The 17729-nt window shown below is 40.9% G+C and overlaps 1 protein-coding gene across 2 annotated transcripts in view; it reads left to right on the top strand.

Moving 5' to 3' along the window:
* Positions 1–14687, top strand: part of MAP3K5 (mitogen-activated protein kinase kinase kinase 5) — a 226991-nt gene extending 212304 nt beyond the window's left edge. For both annotated transcript variants that reach the window (XM_053590832.1, XM_053590833.1), the window contains 5 exons: positions 3661–3898; positions 10704–10816; positions 11958–12070; positions 13192–13268; positions 13936–14687. In XM_053590832.1, coding sequence (XP_053446807.1) covers positions 3661–3898; positions 10704–10816; positions 11958–12070; positions 13192–13268; positions 13936–13996 — 602 coding nt within the window. In that variant the 3' untranslated portion in view covers positions 13997–14687. The remainder of the gene's footprint in view (positions 1–3660; positions 3899–10703; positions 10817–11957; positions 12071–13191; positions 13269–13935) is intronic.
* The last annotated feature ends 3042 nt before the right edge of the window (positions 14688–17729 follow it).

Below are 17729 nucleotides of genomic sequence, written 5' to 3'. Positions count from 1 at the left end.
AATGCGTCATTACGTGGTTCTGTCATTGTGTAAGCATCATGGAGTGCTCACACAGACCTAGGTGGTACAGCCTATCACACACATGGGCTCTATCGTGTACCCCATTGCTCCTACGATATAGACCTGCACAGCAGGTTACCTGACTGAAGGAACTTTCTACTTCCTTCACATTATTTGAGAGAATTGTTTTTGGCATCTATATATACGTAATATGATCATTCAGAGTGTACAGAGTTCAGAGGATACATAAGGATAATAGTAAATAAGTGAAAATTTTCCCTCTTGAAAAGTGAGATTTATACTCAAGAGGACTACAAAACTTCAAATTGTTTTAAAATTTTCAGCTTAGAGATCAAAAGTCTAAATCAGAAATTTAGCAATTTCTAATAGAAATTGAAGACTAATTTTAGAAGTTTTTAAAAGGTCTGTTTATTCTCTAATTTAATCTAGAATTTCACTTTCTTAAATTATTTTTAAAGTAAGGTATTTTTCATTGTTTTATTCCCTTCTAAATACAAATAATCCTAGTAACATAAGTCTTCTATTCTGCCAACATTTTTTGAGAGCCTAATGTTTAGCCCCTATACCAGATGTTAGGTTTACAAAACTAAAATACCTTACCAGGCACAATGGCTCACGCCTCTAATCCTAGCACTGTGGGAGGCTGAGGCTGGTTGATCACTTGAGCTCAGGAGTTCAAGACCAGCCTGAGCAAGACCAAGACCCCATCTGTACTAAAATAGAAAAACTAGCTGGGCAGGGTGGCGAGCACCTGTAGTCACAGCTACTCGGGAGGCTGAGGCAAGAGGATTGCTTGAGGCCAGGAGTTTGAGATTGCATGAGCTATGACGCCATGACACTCTACCCAGGGCAACTAAGTGAGACTGTCACAAGAAAAAAAAAAGTGGAAACACCTGATTTTGAGTCACCCTTTTATAGATAAATTAGGAAATGAAGGAATGGGTTTTGGAAAAAGAGAAGAGATAGGTCAGAAAGCAGAGCAGAGATGACATTTAGTTAGTCTTAAGAGATAAAGGGTGAAAATGTGGAAAAATTGGAACCCTTGTGCCTGGTCGGTGGGTATGGTATATAAAATGGTTTAGCTGCTATGGAGAGCAATTTGGTGGTTTTTCAAAAATTAAAACTAGAAGTCCATATGATCCAGCAGTTTCTCTTTGGGTATATATTAAAATAACTAAAAGAAGGATCCCAAAGAGATCTTTATATATCCATGTGCATAGCAGCACTATTCACAATTGCCAAGAGATGGAAGCAACCCGGCTATCCATCAGTAGATGAAGGGATATAGGAAATCTGTCCTACATATACAGTGAAATACTATTCAGCCTTTAAAAGAAAAGAAATTCTGACACGTGCTACAACTAGATGAACCTTGAGGACACCCTGCTAAGTGAAGTGAGCCAGGCACAAAAAGACAAATGCTGTGTGATTCCCTATGTGGCAGAAACAGAATGGTTCTTCTGGAAGCTGCAGGAGGAGGAAACAGGGAGTTGTTTGAGGGACATCGTCCCAGTTTTGAAGATGAAAAAGTTCTGGAAATTGGTGGCATAGGAATGTGAATATACTTACTGCTACTGAACCGTACACTTAAAGATGGTAAATTTTATGTCATATGTTTTTTAAACCACAATGAAAAATTTTTTTTTTTTTTGTAGAGACAGTCTCACTTTATGGCCCTCGGTAGAGTGCTGTGGCCTCACACAGCTCACAGCAACCTCCAACTCCTGGGCTTAAGTGATTCTCTTGCCTCAGCCTCCCGAGTAGCTGGGACTACAGGCGCCCGCCACAACGCCCGGCTATTTTTTGTTGCAGTTTGGCCAGGGCTGGGTTTGAACCCGTCACCCTCAGTATATGGGGCCGGCGCCTTACCGACTGAGCCACAGGCGCGGTCCCACAATGAAAAATTTTTAAAAGAGACATAAAGGGAGCCAAGGCTATGTAAACCTGGCCCTGAAGAAGGACATTCTTGGTTTTTTTTAATGAGCAAAAGTGGTAAGGTCTCCTTACATTGTTGAATTTGAGGTGCTTCCCCAGCAGGAATACCCAGGAGGTTCTGGAGGTCCTAGGATTGGGGCTGGAGTTTGCCATCCACGCAGTAGAAGGACCTAACCTTCATAGAGATGAATGAGCCCATCTGTGGAGAATGAGTAGAAACTTAAGACAGTCAAGGATAGCGTCCCACCTACCAGCTCTTAAGGGGCTAGTAGTGGAGAAAAAGGCTTTTTAAAGAAGAGAAACAGAAGCCAAAGATTTAGAGGGAAATACTCTATGTGGGTCAAATAAGGTAAAAACAGAACAGTTACCCAGAGGATTGGCTGGCAGGCCTTTGGTGACTTTACTGTAGTGGCCATATCAGAGTGGTGGGATGGGGTCTTCTGTTGTTCCCACTGGACCCCCTACCCACTCTCCACACAGAGGCTCTTAACCTTCCACTTGGAAGAGGCTTCAGGGAGTCTTTGCAAACATAAGAAATCTAGGCAAAATCAGGAAAGCTAGCCAAGATGTTGTATGAATATGTTTTTCTTCTGGGGAGCATTTCCGTGGCTTTCATCAGATTCTTGTGGGTTCTGTGATCCAGTTAAAAGAAGTTCCATATGCCAAGGCATATGGAGTCAAGATCCAACATTTCTTATGCCCCGATTTCACCTAAACTATGAGTGCGATTCTTTTTGTGGGCCAGTTCTGTGGAACACATCGCAATTTATATTTTTTCCTATGGGAAGATGTCATCTAAGTACGGAAGTGACATGCAGATGAACTCATGGTATACAGTATAGGCTTGTCACGTTGGTACTTTAAATTTCAATGGTTAGTGAACAGATTAGAAGAGGACGCACCTAGAAATCAACCCAGTCATTGGAGTCTTTCTAAAGTGAACATAAGCCTGCGGGGGGCATTTTCAGCACCTGCCCTGCATCCTCTTACCTTCTGCACACTCACCTTTGTTTCTATAATCTGTTTATCTCAGTTTCCTTACCTCTAAGAAAGTTAGTAGTTGCCAGATATTATACAGTCTAAAAATGTACTTGTATAAACAATTCTTTATATTCTTAACAGGTTTTTACATCATTACCTTTCTTTCAGATTTTTAGCTTTTTTCCCCACATACTTTAATGTGCAATGTGAACATTTTCCTTCTGTTTAAATTAGATCATTCTGGGGTGGCGCCTGTAGCTCAAGCGGCTAAGGCACCAGCCACATACACCTGAGCTGGCGGGTTTGAATCCAGCCCGGACCCGCCAAACAACAATGACAACTGCAACCAAAAAATAACCAGGTATTGTGGTGGGCACCTGTAGTCCCACCTACTTGGGAGGCTGAGGCAAGAGAATCACTTAATCCTAGGAGTTTGAGGTTGCTATGAACTGTGAGTCCACGGCATTCAACCCAGGATGACAGCTTGAGGCTCTGTCTCAAAAAAAAAAAAAAATACATCATTCTGAGTTAATATATCTTGTGAATTTTGCAAATTCAGTGGAAGAACAAGTCTGAATTAACATGTAGAAATCCATTTTCACTTCTGGAAAAGCAGATATGAGAATATTCTCTTATTGATAGTAGGGGGCTTGGCGTTCATAGCTCAAGAAGTCAAGGTAATCAGTCCCATCTAATTAACACTACTGTTGATATGCCAAACAGAACTGAGGCCACATTTCAGCCTTGCATCTGAAAGTGATACCGCTGATCAAGAAGACTTGGATGACGACCATGAGGAACAGCCTTCTAATCAAACTGTCCGAAGACCTCAGGCCCTCATTGAAGATGCTGTGGCTACCTCAGGGGTGAGCACTCTCAGTTCTACTGTGTCCCATGATTCCCAGAGTGCTCACCGATCACTGAGCGTACAGCTTGGAAGGATGAAAATAGAAACTAACAGGTAAGTCCTACACTGACAGCATTGGTTTCTTTTTATTTTTATAAAAGTGCATGTGTTTTTGGTCTACTTTATAAGTTAGTTGGTCCGAAGGAAATACAAAATATGATTCCTTTATCTCATTCATGTAAACTTGATTGAATCCTTTCTTTATAAAAACGAGAGGTTTTCTATTTGGTTGGGTTTTTTGAGATAGGGTTTCATTGTTACCCCGAGTAGAATGCTATGGCATTGTAGCTCACAGCAACCTCAGTCTCTTGGGCTCAAGCAATTGTCTTGCCTCAGCCTCCAAAGTAGCTGGGACTACAAGCACCGGCCACAATGCCCAGCTAGTTTTTTTCTATTTTTAGTAGAGACGGGGCCTCCCTCTTGCTCAGGCTGCTCTGGATCTCTTGAGGTCAGGGGATCCACCAGCCTCGGTCTGCCAGAGTGCGAGGACATAGGCATACGCCACTGCGCCTAGCCAAGAGAGGTTTATTTTAATCTCTTCCGTGAAATACCACTTTCTGTCTTTCCCAACTCAAGCCTTCTGCAGCATCATTTCTTTGACTGCTGTTTTATCTCCAACTACACTGAGATTTTTAGAGCAACTTAGCTGTAACCTCAAAGACTATCTTGGAAACAGACTTAGAGCAGCCTGTACCTTCCGAAAGATAACTGAAAGACAGAACAGAAAGCCCACGGTCATGAAAGCCCAAGATTTGGAGTATCAAGTTCTGATAGGAGAAGGCGATCTCTGTGCTTGAGGGGACGAAACTAATTAATGGTGCTAAAGCTTTGACTTTTAAAACCTTTAAAGGAGGATAATTGACCACATTCAACATCCTATTTTATTTTCAATATGCTGTGACGGATCTGGGCCTTAACTTGTCATTGAGAATTAGGTAGCCTAGCCCCCAGAAGATCAGGTTCTTAAGTGAACAGTACATATTTCCTGTTCTTCACAGCTGTCAGCACAGTTTAGTATCTAAATCTTTGTGATTTATGGCTTCCTGTACTGGCTACAGTTGACATGTGTGGCAAACTGACTTTATTACTTTGGTTCTGCAGTGAAAACAGTTTTTTTTTTTTTTTTTTTTTTTTTTAGTGTATCAATGAAAGTTGTTCAAACATTTAGAAACTTCAGTTGAAAATTCTAGTTATTCACTAGGGAGACAAAACATATTTTGTTTCTAGTCATAAAGTAGAGGTTTTTAAAGGTAAGCTGGAATAGCAAACTTAGTACAAGTAGTACAAAACTCCTCCTATCTTCAGAAACACATTTTTTTTTGCATAATTAACTAAATCTGTATACACATGTCCTCTATGATGTGCATAGAGAAATCTGTTTTTACAGAGGAAAATTGGTGGACTTTCATATCCCAGTCTCATCCACTGAAACTCAGCTCTTTACTTGCCATCTCTACTGTTGCAGGGGTCCTCAAACTTTTTAAACAGGGGGCCAATTCACTGTCCCTCAGACCGTTGGAGGGCCGGACTATAGTTAAAAAAAAAAAACAACTATGGGGCAGCGCCTGTGGCTCAGTGAGTAGGGCACCGGCCCCATATGCCGAGGGTGGCAGGTTCAAACTCAGCCCCGGCCAAACTGCAACAAAAAAACAGCCAGGTGTTGTGGCAGGCGCCTGTAGTCCCAGCTGCTTGGGAGGCTGAGGCAAGAGAATCACGTAAGCCCAAGAGTTAGAGGTTGCTGTGAGCCGTGTGACATCAGGGCAGTACAGTGAGACTCTGTCTCTACAAAAAAAAAAACAAAAACAAAACAAAACTATGAACATGAACAAATTCCTATGCACACTGCACATATCTTACTTTGAAGTAAAAAAACAAAATGGGAACAAATACAATCACACTGCCTCATGTGGCCCATGGGCCGCAGTTTGAGGACCCCTGCTTAGTGGAAAAGAACTTGGGTCTTTTTTTTTTCCTGAGACTTAATCTAAATCTGGTGTCACAGGCAGGGTGCAGTGGCTCACGCCTGTAATCCTAGCACTTTGGGAGGCCGAGGTGGGTGGATTGTTTGAGCTCACAAGTTCAAGACCAGCCTGAACAAGAGTGACACCCCCCCCCCACCACCATCTCTACTAAAAAAAAAAGAAAGTAAGTAAGTAACTAGCGGGGCATTATGGCCAGCGCCTGTAGTCCTAGTTACTTCGGAGGCTAAGGCAGAAGGATTGCTTGAGCCCTGGAGTTTGAGGTTGCTGTGAGCTATGATGATGCCATGGCACTCAACCCAGGGCACAAAGTAAGACTCTGTCCCAAAAAGAAAAAAAAAATCTAGTGTCCTTCATGTCCATTGCAGGTGTTAATGGCAGCTATTTCTCTTTGAGTAACTATATCAACTCAACTATATATATATCAACTATATATCCTGTAGTCCTTAGTGGAGTTTTTTGGACCCCTGCCCTTATCTCTGGAAGAGGAAATTCACTCATTACTGTTTTGCTCCAGCGCTCCCCACCCACGGCTTCTGGTCAGAGTTACACCCACAGTAAAGCTACTTTGTTTACCAAAGAGCTGGTATATCTGCTTTTCTGGCCCTGGAACCTCCTGCCTACACACCCTGGCTGTGTCAATAGGATCTGCCTCTGCAGTGCAGCCTGGATATGCACTCCTTCCCTCTCTCCTTTACTTGTTGGGTTGGCCCTGTGCTCCCTTCCACCTTGGCACCACCATCTCCAGTCCCCAAGGGCTGCTGTGCTCCCACCGGGCGCTTTCTTCAGAGCTTCACCCTTCTCTCCTGAGGATCTCCCAGTCGTTAGCTGAAGGCTTCTCCTTAAATCTGCCCATTTCTGCGGAAAAGACTAAGATTTGCACATTTCTTATTTTGATACATAGCTGCATTTTTCACAACACCCCACATGTTTATGTTTTTTTCTGTACATATTTGCATTTGAATCTGTGAAATCTATGGGGTAAGTGGCCTCCTTTTTCTTTTTCAGTCATATCTCCCACAGATGCTCGATCACCCTCTATCACCCTCACACATGAGCTTCAGAAAAGGCATCTACTTTAGGGCAAGCACCAAGTGGCTAAAATAAGGGGCTGCTCTTGTGTACATTGGTCCTTGTGATTTTCAGTTGAACATTACTTGAAATATAAAAGTATATGTATTGCAAAATAAATCCAAAGGCAATGTTAATGTGTTGTTTTTAGGAAAGTCTGTAACTCTGGTGTTAAAAATCTTAAGCTTATACTATTTGGGATAATCACAGATGAAAGTAAATTGGGTTTATCCAGTTCTTCTTGATTATTTGAACATCAATAGAACTGAATGGCAGAAGTAACAAAATAGCTTTAGAATATGTTTTACTTCTATTTAAGTATATGCTTACCTTAAAATGTTCTGAAAATTCACTTCACACAAGGAGATGCAGGGACATTATTAAAATCTAATGGCAAAGGAGCTGACTGGATATCTGGTTTCCTTATCCTGCAATTCTGGAATTCTGGAATTACCAACCCACCTCAGCATGCCCACTCATCCGAGTTAACCATTGACCCCATGGCAGAGCCTTTGGGAACAAGAGGCAGAAAATTGCCTTGATTTCAAAGTACAGTGTGTCCTAAGTCAGTCACCATGAAGTCACCATACTGCATATATAGTGGAAACGGGAAATTTTAGCTAAATGTACCTTTATTTTACAAAATATTCATTACAAAATTTAACAAAAAGATGGCCAATATGGAGAGAATATTTTGTAAACATTTCGTAAAATTTTGTAATGAATATTTTGTAAATAAAGGTAAATTTAGTTATGATTTTCGACTTCGCTATGTATGGTGACTTTGTGGGTGGCTTTTAGGCCAGCTTGTATTTCTCTACTAGCTGAACACAACAGAAAAGTAAAGTTGATGGACTAGAAATGTCCTTAAGATAAATTCTTCTAAAAGCTGATTTGGGACAAATGAGATGACCATCAATACTGTGATTTAACATAAAGCTCTGGCTTTTTTTAAATAGAGACAGAGTCTCACTTTTGTCGCCCTCTGTAGAGTGCCATGGTGTCACATTTCACAGCAACCTCCAGCTCATGCGCTTAGGCGATTCTCTTGCCTCAGCCTCCTGAGTAGCTGGGACTACAGGTGCCTGCCACAATGCCCGGCTTTTTTGTTGTTGTTGGTGGTGGTGCAGTTTGGCTGGGGCCAGGTTCGAACCTGCCACCCTCGGTATATGGGGCCAGCACCCTACCCACTGAGCCACAGGTGCCTCCAAAGGTCTGGCTTTTAAAGAAAAGAAAGAACTACATACTCTAGCCAGGCGTCCTCAAACTTTTTAAACAGGGGGCCAATTCACTGTTCCTTAGACCATTGGAAAGCCAGACTATAGTTTAAAAAAAAAACAAAAAACTATGAACAAATTCCTATGCACACTGCACATATCTTATTTTGAAGTAAAAAAACAAAACGGGAACAAATACAATCACACCGCTGCATGTGGCCCATGGGCTGCAGTTTGAGGACCCCTGGTCTAGACTAAGATGGGATAAATTCTAGGAAATGTCACCAGTAAGATAAGCCATCACTGTTCCATACATGTAGAGACCAGACAAAAAATTACCAACTTAAAAATTCATACAGAGCTTGCTATCTACTTCTTTGAATATTGTTCATGTTGGAGTAGATAAAAAATCCCCTGCAACCCTCTGCTTCCCCTTGTTGCTTTCAGCGCTGGCGCATCATCAACCTGATGGTGTGCCACGCTTACTCTGCCGCTGTCTCTGTTTACCTGCCTTCCTCAGACCACTTTCTCAGCCTGTCATCGTGTTTGCTTTTATCCCACCTGTGCTTCCTACTCTATTGGGAATCCCTTCTCCTACCTCAGGCCTCATCTTCATGTCCTGTGGGAATGGAGTAGAGCCTGGGGATCCAGGAGGGAACTCCTTCTGGCCCTCAGAGGGCTCTTTTTCAGAGCCTGAAGCTGCACCAGGGAACAGAATACCCCTTATTAAAGGCCAGGCACTGCGCCTGGCACCTTACCTATGCCATCTCTTTTAATAATCCTTTCCAGAAGCTTTACCTCACTTTATTTTATTTTTGAGATAGAGTCTCACTCTGCTGCCCAGGCTAGAGTGCCATGGAGTCAGCCTCACTCAGAGCAACCTCAAACTCCTGAGTTCAAGCAATCTTTCCTGCCTCAGCCTCATGAGTAGCTGGGACTACAGGCACCTGCCACAAGGGCTCCCAACCCCCTGGCTAATTTTTTTCTATTTTTGTAGAGATGGGATCTCACTTTTACTTAGATTGGTCTAGAAATTCTAAGCTCAAGGTCGGTCTGGAAATTCTGAGGCCTTCTGCCTCAGGCTCCCAGAGTGCTAGGATTGCAGGCCTGACCCACCATGCCAGGCCTTTACTTTTCTTTTCTCATTCTTTTTTACAAATGAGAAAACTGAAACCCACAGGCATTAGGTAATTTGTCTAAGGTTAACACAGGAAGTATGTGGCTGAACCAGGACACAACTCCAGGTCCATCTGTCAGTTGCACCATGCTGTCTTCAGGGCATGTCAGCTGCAGCAGAAACAAGCTTTAGGATAGGACCTGGTCCTGAGTTCAATCTATCAATACTCAGAAAATGAAACAAACACAGGTTGTTAAGAACTGCAGGGTATGCAACAGTTATCTTGATCTTATTTAATAATTGTATATTTTAAATGATTACAGTTCCAAATCCAAATGACTCAGATACTTTTCTAAAAAATTACAGCATGTCTTTTCATGACTTGGAATTTTTTCTCTGAGAAACAGTGTGGGAAATAGTGAGTGGGTTACCAGTTGGCTCTCAGGTTCATGGTGACCTTTCCATGGGTAAAAACTATCGTATGACCATCACAGTTTCTTCTGGTTTCTTGGGAGATGACATCAGATACCAACTAGGAACTGAGTGTATCAGCAACACAGCTGTGTTTTAATACAGTTGGTATTGCCCCCTTAGAAATGAGACAAATAATAGTGATAACCACAGTGGCAGTGATAACCGTTCACATTTACTGAGCACTTTTTATGTACCACATATTCTAGGCCACCTCACCTACAGCTATTTTTCAAATATTCAAATTTCCTAAGTTTAAGAAAAGTGATTGCCTTTCTGCTTTGCATTGATTATCCATGTTTGCCGACTTTTTTTTTTTGGATGAGTGGCCATTCATATAAACTATAGGTCTATTGCTATCCCATATTGATATTTTAGACACTTAGGGTCATAAAAAGAAACAATAAAACAATGTCTCTGACGCTGTTAGCAGACAATCTGGAACAGATATTTTAAATTCCTATCTCAAAGCACAGAGTCTTCCAGAGCTTTGCTACTGGACCTAGGGGTCTGCAGATGTGCCTGGTCAGTGTCCCTGGGGAGCTCACTAGAAATGCAGCCTCAGAAGGGTGAATGTCAGCTGGTGGGTCTGGCTCCGGCATCAGGAGCCACACACTGCCCGTGAGAAACTGGGTTTGAGTGTAGTGTTGTTCTCTCAGATGCCACTGAACCGGGAGACCAGAGCAGTTTGAAATCGTACTGAAAGCACAAGAGGAAACTATTGACATCTGTGAGTGACTGAGGTTATGAAAGGGGGGATACCAAATTATGAATGGAATAAAATATTTCCAGCTTTAAACTGTTACAAAAAGAAAAAAAGGGAACCAAAAAAGAAAAAATGTGATCTCAGACATCACCCCAGACCTTCTGGACCAGAATCTTTATTTCAGTAAAATCCCAGGAGTGTCTGTGCTTACGATGCCTTGTAAAGCCCATGTCCAGAAGATCACCTGTGTCAGCTCCGGCTTTATTATCCTGCCAACTCACATACTTTTCTTCTGCAGATTGCTGGAAGAATTGGTTCGGAAAGAGAAAGAATTACAAGCACTCCTTCATCGAGCTATTGAAGAAAAAGACCAAGAAATTAAACACCTGAAGCTTAAGTCCCAACCCATAGGTGAACAGCAGAAATTTTTTTTTTTTTTTTTGTGGAGACAGAGTCTCACTGTACCACCCTCGGGTAGAGTGCCGTGGCGTCACACGGCTCACAGCAACCTCTAACTCTTGGGCTTACGCGATTCTCTTGCCTCAGCCTCCTGAGCAGCTGGGACTACAGGCGCCCACCACAACGCCCGGCTATTTTTTTTTGTTGTTGCAGTTTGGCCGGGGCTGGGTTTGAACCTGCCACCCTTGGCATATGGGGCCGGCGCCCTACTCACTGAGCCACAGGCGCCGCCGAACAGCAGAAAATTTTAAAGTTATTCTGTTTAAATCAGGCTGCCACAAAAAGCTAAGAAAGCCAACAGGCAGTTTTATTCATGGCTTAGTCAGAATTTGTCGCTCAGACCATGGCTAGAAGCAAGGGTTGCTTAGAAAATCAAATTTGGATTTTTTTGTTTGTTTGGGTTTTGGGGGGCAGATCATAATGGGGAAACAAATCAAATTCTTAACTGTAGTGAACTACCATTTCTTATGAATGCAATAAAAAAAAATATATAGGGCTACATAGTCAATGTATTCTAGCTTTTTTCCCCTTAGATGTATGTAACTTGAAGAGGCTTAAATAAAATAAAGATGGCATAATAAAAGGATAGAACTTCCAAGAAATCTATTCTATGAGAAACTGGGAGTGGGAGAAAATCTTTAGAGAATCTTGTATCAGCCAACTTAGAAGAAAATAGAATTCATAATTATTGGTTCAGGTATATGGCTCTCCCATAGTGGAAAAAGAAATTATTATAGTTAAATGATTCTCTGCTAATTGTGTTCATCTTTGTTGAATGGCAAACACAAAGTATAATTTTGTCGCACAGAGCTTATTCTAAGAAACTATGAACTGGAGATGAAAGTGTAAAATGGGAGTACATTATTGCTCTGCCTCTGCATTTACTAGTAAATTGTCTTCAGTTGTATTTATATTATCACTTCTACTGCCAATCTCAATTGTTTCCATGGGCAGAAACACATAAGCAGGATGTGTTTGTTCTCTAATAGAGCAAAATCTTTGGATATGTTAATAAATGTCTGTTGAGTCTGAGGGTCTCAGATGACCTCTGTTAGCTGAAGCTAAGAATATCCCCTCCATAATTCTCTTCTAGAAATCAGTGGGTTGCCTGTGTGTCCCCTAAATTCTCCTGGAACAAATACTGAGGATTCCGAACTTACTGATTGGCTGAGAGAAAATGGAGCTGATGAAGACACTATAAGCCAGGTAAAGAGAACTACCTGTGGGACAATTATTCTTTCACTTTATTTCATAATGCCCAGGGCCTGCTCTGTGCCGGGCACATTATATGCATAGGGAGTTACGCTGATGAGCAATCAGAACCAGCCTTGTCTTCTTGAAGCTGACAAGACTATAACCAGATATCCTGCAAATAAAAATATAATTCTATACTGGTAAATTCTGTGAAGAAAAAGGATCAGGTGTTGTAAGAGGAAAGTAGAGGATGTGAAGGTTCTCAGAGAAGATGATGAAGCCATCCAAAACAGTCATTCTTCTAATTTCGACTCAAATCTCAGTTAAGTAGTGATTGATGATATAAATAAAAGCTTTAGTTTAAATTCAGGATGCTGATTTTGCAGTGAATTGCAGAAAAGTAGCTTTTATTAGCTACAGGAAAAATAAATTCAGAGATTAAGTATAAGCAACAACCTTTCTAGGAACGCTTTTTATCCACTTGAGAAAAACAAAACTACATGGGACCAAATCTCTTAAATACAAACATTTGCTTATGAGCAGCAGATGTAATTATAAGTGAGTCTTATTTGTTCCTTCAAAGACCATTCAGAAGTTCTGTGTCATTTGTAATCTTTATGTATTTGGAAGCCATATAGATGTGTATCATTTTTTCTTTTTCTTTTTTTTTTGTTTTGAGACAGAGTTCTCACTGTGTTCCCCAGGCTAGAGTGCCATGGAGTCAGCCTAGCTCACAGCAACCTCAGACTCTTAGGTTCAAGCAATCTTCCTGCTTCAGCCTCCTGAGTAGCTGAGACTATAGGCGCCCACCACAATACCCAGCAATTTTTTCTATTTTTAGGAGAGACAGGGGTCTTGCTCTTTCTCAGGCTGGTCTTGAATTTCTGAGCTCAAGAGACCCACAGTACTAGGATTATAGACGTGAGCCACCGAGCCCGGCATGTTTCTTCATAATTATTTTGTAATAAGGAAGCCTTTCCCCTAGTAATTCTGGGAAATTACATTTTTAGTAGATTTCCTGTTAGATTCATTTTTAATTATTGCCAATGTCTACATTGTGGATAGAGTTTGTTATTTATAATTAAATGTACATAAAACATTTCACTTTCATGCCTGTTTTACTTTCTCTACAGTTTCTGGCTGAGGATTACACACTAGCGGATGTTCTCTACTGTGTTACACGTGATGATTTAAAATGCCTGAGACTAAGGTACCACTTTCTGTTAAGCTGTGATGATGGAAAGAGCACTGGGCTAAGATCAACAAGTCTGGGTCCCTGCCCAGGCTGGGTCTCTAACTAGCCCTGCAATTCTGGGCAGAGCTCTCTGAGTAAACTGAGTTAGCTGGACCAGGCAATTTGGGGGCACTATAACAATATTTCTACATTAGTAAATGAAAATCAACTGGAAGAATTCTCTTAAATAACATGCAGGTTAAGACTGCACGGCAGATACTCCAGAGCTGCCTTAAACAAATGCTTTACTTTAGTTCACGATTGTGCCGTATTTAGAAGTATTAGGATGAGGTATTGATTTGCCATCCCAAGACTTGATATCATCTCATAAAATTTCTTATAATTACTAAGGGCTAGCATGTACATAACTATCAACCCTACCTCTATAAAGAAACACATTTCAAAAATGCTGAAAATAATGAAAACTGATGTTTTGGGACCTGGCAGTTTGTGGGAGTGCAAAGGGTAGGAATGGAGGGATGATGAGAAAATATATACAAAAAGAAAACATAATGACTGATAAGACTTCGGGATCTTCGTGTTCTGACCAGAGCAGCTGAAAGCTAAGAAGTCACTTCTATATTTCAAGGGCAAGTTTTCAAATGAAATGTTCTCTTCACAATGTTCTTGTGTCTTTAAACAGGGGAGGGATGCTGTGCATGCTGTGGAAGGCCATCATTGACTTTCGAGAGAAAAAGACTTGACTGTCGCTTAATTTAATCTTCGGTGGAGATTCTAAAAATTAATACAGAACTGATCTTCTTGGGGGAGGGAGAATCGCAGGGAGAGGAGAAAGGAGCTGCACTTTAAATCCAGTATTTGTTTACTCATGTTAAAAAAAAAAACAAACAAACATCAGAACACACTGAAATTTCCTAACTGCTTCTATTTCTATGATTCATAAGGACTCTCAAAATAATCCTCAGCCTTAGGATGCTGAGGATTATTTTAACCTAAACGTTTTTACGGAAATATTTTTAACTCAGCAGCTATTGCACTTCAGCCAAATGTTTATTTCACACACAACAGATAGAACATTTCACGTGATTGTGTACCACTGGAACAAAACCAAAATGTGACCATACAGGCTTATGTTTATCTGTAATATGCTGTAATCATCTGAGTAGAAATGCATAATTTTAACTATTGTAAAAAGATTGTTTTTTTTTTTAAGTGTGCAGAATCTGAGAGCAATGGTTTTTACTTATCTGTATTAATTGTAATATTGTCTCTATTTTGTAACTTAAGTTTCTGGCCTCCAGTACATTTGTTTGAGTCGTTTATGTACTACTGAACTGTACCAGTTGCACATGCCTGAATCATAGTAATGTTAGCTTGTTCTAAAGCTATCTATTGTGTCATATTTACTCTAAAAATTAAAAAAGACTCTCAACAGACTGTTTTGATAAATTCTTTTTTTTTTTTTGTAGAGACAGAGTCTCACTGTACCGCCCTCGGTAGAGTGCCATGGCGTCACACGGCTCACAGCAACCTCTAACTCTTGGGCTTACGCGATTCTCTTGCCTCAGCCTCCCGAGCAGCTGGGACTACAGGCGCCCGCCACAACGCCCGGCTATTTTTTTGTTGTTGTTGTTGTTGCAGTTTGGCCGGGGCTGGGCTTGAACCCGCCACCCTCGGCATATGGGGCTGGCGCCCTACTCACTGAGCCACAGGCGCTGCCCTGTTTTGATAAATTCTAAAGAATTCTTATTTTGTATTGACAAACTAGATACATTTCTGGATTAGATTTCTAGATTTCTTCAGCTATAAGGAGGATTTGTCTTCTACTCAAGGGATCACAGAACAGCTGACATCCAAGTTGTTCCTTGGGGTAACAGAGGTTTAAGAAAGCGTGTGAAGAAAAAAGAGAATAAAGGAAAGCCAGTGTAATTTTGTCAAGGCCCCAATAGTTCTCTCAAAAAACTATTATGTTTCTTAAGGGGTCTGCAAAGAGCGGACACTGAACACTGAATTTTGTATCTCCTTAATTTCAGTTCCCATATTTGGAGGAAATATTTTTATTTTAAGATGAATACTGAATTTTTATAAGCCTGCCCACATTAAGAGGATGAAGCCTAAAGCTCCTACATGGAGGAATGAAATAAACCAATTGCTTAAATACAGAAGAACTTGTTTATTAGGCAGGATAGAAATAACACAGAGCTGTTCGTATATCATGATGAGATGCATATATAACAGTCGTGGCTAAAACAGAAGTCATCTTTATTTCAGTGTGAAAATCAAGGTACCATATATTTTATGTTGCATTGGAATATGTAAAACATTCTCACTAATATTTTCTATTTGGTATTTGCAGCAACAGCATAGATGTATCTTTTTACACATCCTAATTTGGAGGACAGATGGTTGACTTTTACATCCTCGTTAGAAATTTGAAGGGAAGTGAGGTGTGAATTCAGTGATGTCATTTGACTCATACTGAAACCCAGTTCCAATATTCTGGTGTTTCCTTTTAACTGCATTTTGATCTCTTTCTCCAAATTCTGTCATTGTATACTTTGTTTCATTCATTCCTAGGCCACCACATTAAAAAAAAAAATGCTTCATTTTGACTATATAAAGGTTCAAACTATGCATCTTCAGCCAACTCTTCAATGATACAGTCCTTCCTTGAGATCTTCTCCTACCCTATCTGTGTGAACAGATGTTCCTCTATCCATATATGGTTCATAATATTAATAAATTCCCAGGACTGCTCCATTAGTCTTTCCCAGAATTTTGTGTTTCAGGCACAGAAAAAGGTAGTTCCGTTACAGAAGGTTCCATTATAGAACGGTTTGCACTTCAAAGGCTTTTAACGTCAGTCTAGGCTGGTGACTCTCAATTCAGCTTCACTTTAAAATGACCTGGCTGCTTTCTTAAAAATATTGATGCCAGTTACCTGTGAAAAACTATTTTTATTGGTCTGGACACCCATTTTAAAAAGCCCCACAGGTGATTTAACACAATGAAGTCATTTCAGGTAACACAAGGACCTGGAGAACCCCTTTCCATAAAGGTGGTAGCAAGATGGCTGCTGTTCATTTGTTCAAGGGGCTACAAACACAGGCCTGGAGCAAAGCTATCACTTAAGTTGTGACTTTGGGCAAATTAATTAGCCTCTCGGAGTCTCGGTTTCCTCACCTGTAAACTGGAAGTAATGATGTAACTATTTAATAAGGTTGTCCTAAGATTGAAGTAAGAGTGCAGGAAAGGTGCTAAGTACCATGATTAGTAGCATGCAGTTCAGATGTTGCTGGCTATTGCTACTGGTTTTCATTCATTCACCGGTATCTGTTAAATACTTACTGGGTCAGGCGTGTTGTGGTACATGAACAAGACACAGTTCTTTCTCCTGAAGTTCATTAGCAGAGGTGGAATCAAGACAAAACAGAAACAACGGTGGTGTAATAAGTGCTAAAGTTACATCTAACTGCCAAAGTAGGTCAAGAAAAACTTTCCAGGGAAGTGAAGGTCTAGAGCAGGCGTCCTCAAACTTTTTAAATGGGGGGCCAATTCACTGTCTCTCAGACCGTTGGAGGGCCGGACTACAGTTTTTTTAAAAAAACTATGAACAAATTCCTATGCACACTGCACATATCTTATTTTGAAATAAAAAACAAAACGGGAACAAATACAATTCACACCGCTTCATGTGGCCCGTGGGCCGCAATTTGAGGACCCCTGGTCTAGAGCTCAGAGTGGAAAAGTGGTTGGAAACAGAGCAGGGGTGGTGGCCGGAATATTGTTAGAGAAACAAAACAGGAATTTGCTGGGAGAATAGATCTAATGCTTCCTTTTTATTGCATTCTGGCGTCTTTCTTCAAATTCTGTCATTGCATACTTTGTTTCATTCATTCGTAGGCCAACACCTAACAAAGTTTGGCAATGAGGAATTACCTTTAACCCACATAAATGCCCACTATGTGTGAGGCACTGCCGCAAGCTGAAGGATAGATTCAGAGTGCAGGCAATGCACGTGATGTCATCAGAGACATCTGTACCCCATGAGCACAAAAATAACTAATGGTTCCAGACCTCATGAACACCATGTAAAGAAATGGAAAATAAAGTCCCTGCCGCTAAAAGTGTACATCAGATTGAAGAAACAAATTTGCAATAAATCATACCTAGTCTTCATTAAAGGCTAAGTGACAAACTTGGCAGCCCCTGGAGAGGTTAAGAGGACAGGCCTTCTGGGAGACACAAAAAACAGGCTTCGTGGAGGAGGTAGACCCTAAATGGGCCTTGGAAGGAAGGTATTACTGAATAAGTTAGGATAGAGGAAGTCACTTTGGGCAGAAGGCTCCAAGAACAAAGGCCAGAAAGCAGGGATTTGAAAAATGTTCTGGAGAAAGTGAGCCCCATTGGCTGGAAATAGGAGTTAAACAGGTGAAACAGGAAAATGGGGTAGGAAAGAGCTCATGGCCTGATTAG

This window comes from Nycticebus coucang, chromosome 5 (assembly GCF_027406575.1).
Source record: "Nycticebus coucang isolate mNycCou1 chromosome 5, mNycCou1.pri, whole genome shotgun sequence".
Lineage (NCBI taxonomy): Eukaryota > Metazoa > Chordata > Mammalia > Primates > Lorisidae > Nycticebus > Nycticebus coucang.
The sequence above is the reverse complement of the archived record's forward strand: the minus strand, read 5'-3'. Positions and strand labels throughout refer to the sequence as shown.